Source organism: Brachycentrus maculatus, unplaced genomic scaffold (assembly GCF_059751285.1).
Source record: "Brachycentrus maculatus isolate JH-2025_06_01 unplaced genomic scaffold, ASM5975128v1 h1tg000263l, whole genome shotgun sequence".
NCBI classification, from domain to species: Eukaryota; Metazoa; Arthropoda; class Insecta; order Trichoptera; family Brachycentridae; genus Brachycentrus; species Brachycentrus maculatus.
The window spans coordinates 2,227,911-2,240,000 of NW_028281014.1; the positions used below are offsets into that span (position 1 = coordinate 2,227,911).

The 12,090-nt window shown below is 34.9% G+C and overlaps 1 protein-coding gene across 1 annotated transcript; it reads right to left on the reverse strand.

Moving 5' to 3' along the window:
* Positions 1–1,877: 1,877 nt before the first annotated feature.
* Positions 1,878–6,453, reverse strand: LOC148305764 (uncharacterized). The gene is made up of 5 exons (XM_088266225.1): positions 6,202–6,453; positions 5,270–5,789; positions 4,248–4,700; positions 2,873–3,109; positions 1,878–2,233 (listed from the first exon to the last, which is right to left on the reverse strand). The coding sequence occupies exons 1-5, from the start codon at positions 6,325–6,327 to the stop codon at positions 2,019–2,021; spliced, it is 1,551 nt and encodes a 516-aa protein (XP_088122351.1). The 5' UTR covers positions 6,328–6,453; the 3' UTR covers positions 1,878–2,018.
* Positions 6,454–12,090: the final 5,637 nt, after the last annotated feature.

Here is a 12,090-nt window from a genome sequence, read left to right on the forward strand (position 1 = left end):
CCTTTCTAGCTAGAAAGCTAAAGCCGATATATCGGATTTTGGTAGCCAAAGGGATATAGGGGCTGACTTACCCACAAAGTAGCTTTTAGGGAGGGCGCACTCAAATATGGTGTGGCAAATGGAACGTTAGAGCAACACAAGTTTACTTGCCAACTTATGTAGCATTTTATTATAAGATTTCACACTTCACTTCACACACACTTCACTTCTGTCAGCAGTGGTGAGCGGACATATAGTATAGTGATAGTTACAGATAGTGATAGTTTATTGCTGTATTAACTACCGCCTACATAATAACCCGCGCCCAATATGGAGCCAATTATTAATAATATAAGAAACGAAATCAACAAAATTACAACAGTGAAAGACTCAAAAATAAAAAATATACTGGAACTAAACTTAAGGGCGCTGGAGGATCAAATAATAGTAGAAAAAGGTATTGGCTAAAACTGCGGAAGTCCAAGAGAGAGGCCTTCGTTCAATGCTGGACACAAGAAAAAGGCCGAAGTAAGTAAGTGTGTATGTATAGGCTAAAAAACCAATTAAATATTTTTTGGCAGAATTTTAAAAACTGCCATGGTTTATCAATGCATTTAATAACTTAATGTAATGACATCACACGCTGGAACGTTGACATCCTAATCAATGCACTTGACTCAAACCTTGAGGCACATACTGGAAATATATAATACATCAATGAGAAATTTACCCTTAATATGATATTAACCTGTAGTATCACTCCCAGAAAAAACGTAATTTGCATTTATGTAGCTGTGATCTATTATTTGACTAATGTTGTCGGCGTTACCTTAGTTACACTTCATAATTACTTATGATTTAACTAACTTCGTTGAATGTATTAATGTATTAGGGTTTTAAATTAACACTACTAATTACGGGAAAACAGTCCTTAGGAAAACTTTTCTGAAACTAGTAATTTTAATTTTAACCCTTATAAAGTAATACTTTTGGGTAATTAATTCATTACCACGCTATGGACGGGAAAGGTGTTTCTACCCGTTTGGTTGATTGATGCTTAAGGACGGGAAGGGTATTTTCACCTTCTGCGCCGGCCTCATTTCAAAGTCGGAGAGGAAAGAATTACATATTTAATGTTTTTATATGAATATTATATACCAATCGCTTTGTTAAGGTTTGTCAGGGTTGTCTTAACTATATGTACATAATTATCAAATCACGTCGCCAGCGGTCCACAGGCGTAAAAAACACCTGTCCGAAGTGTGTTAATAAATAATTTTTAAAAAACAACCTATTTAGATGAAAATTTAATTTCAAATTTAATTTTACTGTTGAAAGTGTATGGAACCTCATGGAATATGAAACAACAACCTATTAAGATGAAATTTAATTTCAAATTTAATTTTACTGTTGAAAGTGTATGGAACCTCATGGAATATAATTTAATATATATTTTTTTAATAAATAAAAACAAATAGAGTCGAACTCAGTTAAAACGGGGAAGACCGGACCGGCTGAATTTGCTTGTTATAACCTTTGCTCGTTATATCCGAGAATAGGTATTTTTTTATAAACACACCCATCATATGTTGACATAAAATATCTGGAATGGTCGCATAACAGAATAAGTCGCAATTCAAACAAAAATACACAATTCGCCCACTACGCACATGTCATATTTTTATACCAATTCACTTTTTATATAAAATTTGGAAAATCTTGCGCTTCTTTGAGAACAAAATCTAAAAGTTTGCAAAGTCTCATCAACATTTGTGCGATCACAGTCCCTATTTTTTAAACATTTTTAGGCGTTACTTTTGCTCGTATAGCCGAGAAGTAGCTCATTAAGAAGAAATGTATGGGAAATCACAAACTAAAATGTCAATGAATGTTTCCTCTATATCTCGCTATATCCGTGCTCATAATAACTGAGTTTGACTGTAAATAAATCTGGTAACAGTCCTTATCGATTATGCATCAAGCATTAAACCTTGTCGGGTGGAGTAAGCGTAGGATGGGATAATGTTGCGGGCAGGGGCTCAGCAGTGCACGCGCGAGTGGCGCACCAGGTCGCCGGGGCGGGAGAATCGGCGGTGGCAGTGCGCGCATATCTGTAGCGCCGCGCCGTGCGCCGCCTGGTGGCGACGCCGCTCCGCGATGGAGGAGAAGGCGCGCGGGCAGCGCGAGCACGTGTAGCCGCACTCCCCCGTGTGGCTGCGGGCATGCGCCGCCAGACCAGAGGACTGTGTGAAACCTGCCACGGAACACACGTATGGGTTATACAAGGCGCAAATATAATCCAGAATAGACACTAATGCAACACCCGCCACCGATTTATTATTCATAATGACATTTTGATAGCGAATGATACAAATATTTTCACTGCGAGATCGCAGAAATTGTATAAATGTCACCACAAGGGGAGAAAACAATAGTGCTGACAATGGTGAAAAACTCATCCAGAGATTTAAGTGAAAAATTATGCTTCGGCAAAAGTTTTACATAACTTTGTATGAATCATAAAAACACCAATTTCGTTTTTAAAAAACACGAAAATATCACATAAATTTCTAAAGTTTTAAGCACTTAATCAACTACGTAAAAAAATTATGATAGCCTCAGTGCCACGTTGCCCGTGGCAATGAGGATAGCCTGGAACGACTGGTTGTGATCGGTGGATGGGAGGGGAGGACGATGGACCGATCAAGTTAAGTCAGCAGCAGGCACCTCGGTGGTTACTACGTGCAGCGCAGTCAAGGGATAACTGGAGAAGACATTGCTCTCACAAGGGTCACAACCCTCAGTAATGAGGAATAAGACAGAGAAGAAGTAGAAGTATGATGGTTTCACATTGCCTTTTGTCTACTGTACATAATATAATAAGAGAGTGTACCTCTGCTGCAGATAGTGCAGACATAGGGTCGCTCGCCAGTGTGCGAGCGCATGTGGACTATGAGCGTGGAGGAGCCGTTGAAGCCCTTGCCACACTTGGGACATACGTGGCTCTTCTCCCCGGTGTGCGTACGCATGTGCTTTGTGAGCTCGTTGGACTGACAGAAGCCCTTCTGGCATACGCAACAAATGTAAGGTTTGACCCCGGTGTGAGTTCGCTCGTGTACAACTAGATTACCTGGAATGTACAAAAAACATTTTCAGAAAACATGATTATCATAGATGAAATTAAAAAATTACTTCCAAACACAGTAAGAGCATATTAAGCATTTTGGTCTTATGGCCATAATTTAAAATTTTAATCTACAATATATAATGTAAATGAATATTCCATACAACAAATAAAATGATTAATTTTCAAAGCAATAACTTAACACGTTGACTGACACGGCAATTTTCAGAATTCCGGTGTAAAAAGCCGATTTTATTTAATCATATTATATTATTAAAAACTCTAATACGTAGTACATAATTTTATTTTCTGTTCATTTATTAATTAAATTTTCTATTCATGTAAGTCAGCATTGACTTTTTGGTCTTTTCCCAGAAGCCATCTATCCATATTAGCACTGATATACTACATATTTTAACATAGCTGCTTGAATATGGCAAGTAAACACAGTACGAGATAACTCGTAGTCGGCGTCCTAGCAAAGAACGCAATCCACGAGTTATCCTGTAGTTGGCAGTCTACGTGTTAAATATCCCCAATTTCTTCATCTGTAATACCCAATCGAGATTTCAACTCAAGCCCATCAACTAAAAATATAACATTTTTTTGAAAAGTAGGTATATTTTAGTATTATATAACTCGTCTTGGGGAAGAAGCTGTTTGTTTCCAAATCGGTTGACATTATGTTTATTAAGATGTAATAAGATGTATATGTAATTTACTCCTGTCAGAGAGGTGAGTAAACAAAATGATGATTTATTTCTAATGCTTTTCTGTTGTACTAATTTTATTTTATTTTAGCACTTTAAATCTATTTATATTTTCGATTCTATTCATTCTTTCCAGTGTCCTTTATTATAACATAAAATAAAATGTATACCCACACACAGGACATGCCTTTGTGGGATATTTTTTTGTATTAATATAATATAATTTTCGTACTTGTAATTATAATTATATATGAAATGCAAAAAAAAATTAAAATTTTTTAATCATTGGTAGATTATGACATAAAAAGTACACTTTTCTACTCATCATGATAAAACTTGATTTCTAGACAACTAAAAAAATGTCTACTTAGTCGGCTAGTCGCATTTCTAGTTATAAAGATATAAGAATGCATATTTGGCCGTAATGAACTCACTAGAGGTGGCAAAAGCTTTATCGCAAACAGAACAGACGTGCGGCCTCTCTCCGGTATGCGTCCTCATATGTTTGTCGAGATCCTGCTGCTGCCTGCAAGTCTTGTGGCACATGGAACACGAGAAGGGTCGCTCGTCACTGTGCACTCTCATGTGGACCTTTAAGTTCCCGTGGTGAGCAAACGATTTCCTGCATATCTTACACTTAAACGGCTTATCTCCGTGCGTTTTCATATGCCTTGTCAGTTTCCCGTTTGAATCGAAAGCCTTATTGCAAATCGGACAACGATTGTCTTCTATATCTTTTTCGGAACGCACTTTGAGACAACCCATTTTGTGGAATATATATGCAGGTTTAGACTCTTTAACGTCTTCGGGTAAAGGTTCCGGTTCTGGTTCAATTTGTTCATTGTACGGTTGAATGTCGTCCTCAATATCAATATCACCGTCTGGACCTAAAATTAAAATCAATAGTTTATTCATTTGGTTTGAAAATACTACGGAAATCAATTTATTTTCATTAAACAAACACTAATTTCAATTCATTTCAAATAATTATTTACACAACTTTTTTACTCAAATGAAAATACCCTATATCTACATGAATTTGGATTTGACATGTAGTGTTTAGTCAAATCTCATTTATATCATATAAAAGTGTCCCCCTCAAAGCACAATAGCTAGTCCTTGCTGGAGATAGATGTGCAATTAAAAAAATATATATATTGCTTATATATCGTAGTCATACAGGAGAAAGTGACCAAGTGCATTTTTTTACAAAACCGTGATCATCGAGTGTTTGATATCTTACTAGCTTAATATTGCCCTGAAAACATCCTAAAGGATTTTAAAGTTGTAAGTATAATATATTGACTTGGTTAAAATGATTAACTGCATTGATGTTTATTTTGTTGCCAAGCAAAAGTGACTTAAATGGCCCTCCTGAACATTTTACGTTTTGGTAGTTGGTCACTTTCTCCTGTACGACTATGATATATTGGTTACATAAATAAAATGTGATTACCAGAGTTTTCGAGTGTAAGAACTTGGGTGGGTATTCCGGGAGGTGGGCCGAGAGAGTGAATAGAAAAAGAATTATGGAAATTGGAATTGTTTAGACTTTGTATATTATAGTTGGCCGGCATGTGTACATTTCCTTGTAACGGTATATTAACATTTGTCATGTTGGCCAGAATGCTCGCCCCGTTGAATATGAACTGCGGCTCGATATGAAGGTCAAAGGGTCCCAGGTTCAGGGTGTGCAGGGAATCGAAGTTTCGGTCATCTGACAGTGGTGACGGATCGGCATAGGAATATTGTAGCAGGTCCGTGGACAGAGGATCCGCTTCCTCTGTCCTCAGCTCCAGCTGAGCCAGCTTCTTATCATCTTTAACAGGTTTCTTGTTGACTTCTTTCTCGTTCAATTTGTACTGCCGCAGTCTGATGTCACTTTTCTCACACTGTTTCTTGAATTGAAATGATATGTGCAGTTTGGACATGCATTTCTTGCAAATCTGATGTGGCATACCGTCATTCTGCCAGACCTATAATTTTATTATGTACAAAAAAATCATATTAAAAAATTTACCAAACAACACTGTGTGATAAATAATCTACTTTAATATAAATAATCATCAAAATATTGTTGCCTGAACCATGGGAATCGAACCCGCGACGGCACTTGGTAGTCGAGCGTCTATCTGGCTTGCACCTACGCCAAAGTGGCAGTTAATGTGTCTTCCCGATGTTTCTGGACACTGGCAAAGGGTCAAATATTTTCAAGGAATGCAAAAAATACGTAAAATCACAGAAAAATTATTTCAGCATACCCTGATTAAAAACAGTATAATACAGTTTTCCAAAAATAGCATGGTATTTATTAATATTATTAACCGACCTTGTAACATAATTTCTTGATAATTCCTAAATAAAAGAAATACATATTATTGAAAATACCTGAATCCCAGTGCACGCGGTGATTTTCTTGTGAATATTAACTTTGAAAACAGAAAGCATCTGTCCGTCTGAACAACACAGTCTGCAAATTTTATTGAAATTAAGTATTTGACTGTTGCCAATCATAATACTTTCTCAGTCTCTGCACAAAATCACAACGAAATATTGGAAATACCCATCAAAACAAAAACAACAAAAAAACAGATCCCAGATAACGAAGGTGAGAAAATACGAAATACCAGAGACACAAAATTGCACAAAATTAACCACAGATGTTTTTGCGCTACGTATAAAGTAAGTACCTACTTAAGTTAAGTAACGGGGCTAGTGTGTTAATAATATTTAAAAAATATATAGTTTCTCTAAATATATATTTTTTTCAACAATAATATTAACAACCTCAAAAATATAATAATTTTTTATAAAACAACCATTTGTTTGTTCCACGAACTCTTTTTTTTTTAATTCCAAAATATTGCCCTATTACCAATTATAGGAATATTTTTTTTGTATTACTAGGACTCCAAAAATCTTGAAGGTTGACTTGGAAAAGTTTCCGACAGCCCCCAATGTGATCAGAGGTATCCAATGTATCACGCTAAGATATCTCGAAATATTTTATAAATTATTCGATTGTTGTGTAACTAAAAAACTATTAATTTGAGTATGTTTATCCTGCGCTTAGATTTATCAAATATATTGGTAGATATAGTTAATATGCCTAACACAAAAATTATCCCAAATAATATTTTTTTATGCATATAGCCTCCGTCACGTGATTAATATATGAAAACCATGATTTCAAGATTTATTAATAATCTCAGATTTACAACATTTATTTTTATTTTTAAATACTGTTTTTTATTACTGTTTTATTTCACAAACAATAATTTATATAAATATTTTTTCGAAACGTCAAAATTAATCGCCGCATTTTCTGTTTGGCGATAGCATTTTACCTTTGTAGTAGTGTATTCTCTAAAATATTATTTTAGAAATAGTAAGAGTAAACTTAGTAAAAAGGTAACGTTTGGTATCAAACGCCCAATTTACACAAGGAAGCAATGAAATGGTGTATTTACTCTCCTTTGCATATAGGTACCCAGAAACTGAACACGTTGGTATAGGACGTCATTCAATGTATTGAGTGGCCATGTTGAAAACAAAATTTTGTGACGTCGTTCATTGGGAAATTTAACTCAGCTTTGTGATTGTTTGAGGGATTATTGGTTTTATTCGGTGTTTTAAATTTTCGAATTTATTCCAAGTCGAATATTTGTGACGAGAAAAGTTTGACGTTATTTTATGACATTAACAATAATTGTTTATTGAGAGACCTTGAAAATATTTGGTGTTTACAGATTTGCAATAACCCGTGATATATTCGCGAATTTCCTGAAAAAGTTATGCTGACAGTTCTCACGGGTAAGTTTTAGAATTTTGTTTCGTAAAATTTATTATTGTTTCAAAGGTAAAGCAAGGTTATATATTACCTCTACCTACCGATTGTCAACCTTCAAATTCTGCTGTGGGATATGATAGCTACGATATTATACAATTATTATGGTTTTTTCTTAATGTATAACGAAAATTATTTACCTAGACCACCCTTCTGTTATAGATGGAATGTTTTTAATTCTATAAATACGTAAATTGTGTATATTTCACGCAAATTCCCGCGACATTGACAGTTCTACATTGTTTACATTACTCCTGTTTTCGCATCAGCTTATTTAGGTTTGTAACTGTCATAACATTACACATTTTATAAATAGAAAGTATAAATAGGTATTATATTACGATATTATAAAACATCCGTGTTTTATTATTAAAGCTAGGCTATACCCCCGTTAGATTGGACAAATTGGCAGGTATTCAATAAAAAACAAAAGGAAATTTGTAATCCCACAAATTCAACCCTCCGTAGCGCCTGCTCTCCCCACTTCTCAAAACAATTCTCTTTTTTTCGCAAAAATATTCAAAAATTAAAGATCTCCATATCATCTTTAACTCTGGAAGGCCATTTTTTCTGTTAAACGAACCTCTCAGGAAAAGTCTTAAATTAAGTTGGGTTTTGATTCGCGATAGTGTCGTGGACTTACCGATTTGTTATATATTTTTGATTGTTTTATATTTGAGATTCGTGATTCGATTTTGCACACTGGTACAACTTGATTCCTATTTTAAAAACAGTATGCATAATGTGAAAGTACTTTTCGTAAAGGTCGACATTTTTTTCTTGAACGTGTCTGCGCTATATTATAACCCCAAAATAGTCGTTTATTACATTTTAGCTTTGGACGAAATGATGAACAGTGTTATGAACTATAGGTTTTTTTGTAAAAAGTATACATATGGTCCAAAATTCTAAATTACTAATTTTATATATTAGGGGTACGAAAATGTCTAAAAATAAGTCGATGTAGGTTTTGGAAAAGTCTGTCCGTGTCTTTATTTATCGTGTCTTTATTTCGTGCCGACGCTATATTTTACGATACTTTTTTATTAATTTGTCTATTATAGTCATGCAATCACGGATGATATGGCCGAATGATACGATCTATTTAAAATCTGTCCACCTCCATTATCCATTTATGAATGGCTCTTTTAAACATAGTTTCGTTATTTGATGGTTTTATCGATAGAATCAGACTTTATTGCGTAATATTTAGTAAGTTTCTTTGACGCGATGTATTTCTGTGTTTTTGATCTTGTGGTTCAATGTTTGTTTTATGTAGTGTGTTATTGGTAATTTAGATATATTTTAAATAAAATGGAAAGTTCGTGCAGTCGCATAAAACCTGCACTAAAATTATTAGGTGGATGTTTCGAATATAGATTTGATATTTGAAATACATTCCTGGCCATATGTATTAGGCACCCCCTACAGAATTGATTTATGTCTTTAAATACTGCGATTCTTGATATTCTTGCAATTCTTTCGGATTGTATTGTATTATGATGGATTTTACCTACTACTTACTACCTGCCATCCCGACCTACGACAATGGATCTTTGTCAGACGGGAGGAATATCTTATTTAATATACTCAGCCTATAAAGGATTGTATTAGACTCGTTTTGTGTTTATAACAGCCGATATAATTAATATTTTCATTCATCATTTTCTTTTGGAAAGTTCGCCTTCGAAAAAACGTTATTTTCGTAAGTTGGCAATGAATGACGTTACAGAAACGATGGAGTTATTTTAATGATTGTGTCATTGCTAAATTATTGGCAGCTCTATTTGTTGATGTCTATGTTGATTTAGCCTTCATTATTTTATATTAAATGCCAAGAAAACGTGATTTGAGTGAAACTGAGCGGCCACAAATAATTTTATTGAATTCAGAAGGGCTAACCCAGGTTAAAATAGCTAAAAAATAAGTGCTATCGGCGTGCGGTCTACAATAATTGAAATATTTTTTGAATCTGGTTCGTATAAAAACCGCCCAAAACTGGCAGAAAGAGATCAAGTCGCAAAGACCGAATTTTGGCTAATGAACATTAAAAAATCGTCTTAGTATGTCTTAAGGTGGAGACTGACCGGAGCATTTCGTCGTAACGTAACACGTTACGATGCGAGCATTCAGGCAGTCAGTACACCGAGCCGAGCGCTCCATCCATAGTTTCGGATGCTCGCCGCGAGCGATGTTACGACGTTATGTCACGACGAAATGCTCCGGTCAGTCTCCACCTTTAAAAGCTATCTGCTGAACTGGAAAGTCAATGCAACATAAAGATTTTGACACGCATCGTGATAAGACGTCTTCATAAATCTGGATTATGAAGTTGCTAAGCGAGAAAGAAACCAGAAAAATCGGACAGTAATTATTGTACTCCCGGAAAGGTTAAAAATGAAATGGACGAGGAATAGTAGCAGTCAAGGCTTTTTAAAACAAAAAAGGTCCCGGAACTCACTTCATGTCAAGCTTTTTACTTAAAATATATATTTACCCTTTCCACTCTGACCATTTTTTCTTATAACTTATCAGCTACTCTGATCAAAAAAATGCGACGTTTTTCTACCATCAAAATAAATATTTTGATTCCCTAATTTTGGGACACTCTGTCTGGCAATTCGTACGACCATGTTAATTAAGATTAACTGTATTTATCTGATATATTTTTTGGTAGAATATACTTGGGTGATAGAGAAATCAGTGATTAAAGTTATACCTGCGCCGGGCCAGACATTGTGGCCCACGGAGCTGCCTACTAGAATCATACGGGCCAGAATGTCTGGCCTACAGAGTGGTAAGAGTTAAAGCATCATTTACATATTCATTACAATATCATATTTTGTCATTTTGACGAATTATATAAATAGAGATTGTAATTACGTAAACATAAACATTGTTTCATCTAATTGATTTTGGAAAATAAAAAAAAGCCCTGGTAGCAGTGATTAGTGCAGAACATCTTTTTTATTATGGTCTTAAGATCTCTGCAAGTAATGGATCGTAAAAAGACTAAGTGTCAGTTGTGCCGATGGTAGGTGAATTATTTGCATGAAACCATTAGTATCTGCAATTACCCGCATCACGTGAGAGGGCGCAGTGGGCAGAGCAGCTCGATATATGCACAGTGACATCATCCCGCATCCGAAGGTACAGCCTCAGATCCTCGAGCCCGGCCCGACCGACCCGCGACCTGCATTACCCATAATACGGACTCTCAAAGTACGGCCTGACGATCGCTAACCTGACTGAACTGAAATCAACGAGAATGGCGAAATTTAAAAAAAAATTGTATATTAATAGCATTGTTAACTTTGTGGTATGGTAATATAACATTCTCCTTATCGTTCATCGTTCACTTTGTGTAATTTAAAGTGGTATTACACAGGGGTGGGCTACCAATTTATTAACAAGGAGCTCACGGTGTAGGGGGAAGGGGTGGGGGAGGTGTATCATTTTGTTTTAACCGTCTAAAATATATAATAATAAAAAAATAAATACTTAATATGCACATCAAACGACAAAATATATATATTTATGTATTAATGGTTGAATCAAACCCAGATTTTGCGAGTCTACTAAGTTGTATTTTATTGTTAAAAAAACACGTACGTTTAACATTAAAATACAACTTAGTACTTAAAAAATCTGTGTTTGATTTAACCATTAATACATAAATTAAAATGGAGTTCTAAAAATTAAACGCCAAATCAATAAATAAAATATAGATACTTATGACTTTTTTTGATGGTAGATTACTGGATTTAATCAGAAAATATTGATTTTTCTTAATTTAACTTGGGGCTCGCCGGCCCAAGTCAAATTTAACAAGGGGCTCGCGCAAGCCCCTCCGAGCCCCCTGCAGCCCACCGCTGGTATTACAAGTGAACGATGAATGATAAGGAGAGTGTTATATTACTTTTTTATCACTTTGCGATAAAAGAAGAAATAAAAAAAAAAACACGGAATGTGTGTATTGTATATCCGTATTAGGGCGGTAATACGAGAACGTGACTTAAGGCCCAATATACGATAAATCGCAACTTAATTTCCTTTATATACCCATTTAACACAGGTAACATTTAACGTAGTTGAATAACTCATTTTTTTCAAATCCATATTATTATTTCGCAGAAAAATTTATTTTTTCAATGAAAAAACGGTGTTTAAAGAAAAAAAATCAAAACGTAAAATATTACCTGGATTAAAATCAGTTAACGAATGCTGGGCCTTAAGCACTTTTATTTTATGTGGAAAACTATAGTTAGCTTAACATTTTTTATTTAAAATTTGCAAAAAAAATGTGCATAAATAAGTATATAAATTTATTTATATTTTTATAAGTATGACGAAGTATGTATCATTTTGATCAATCCACTACCGGACATAGACTCCAAGTTTTCCACCTTTTTGCATCATGCACGCGGCTT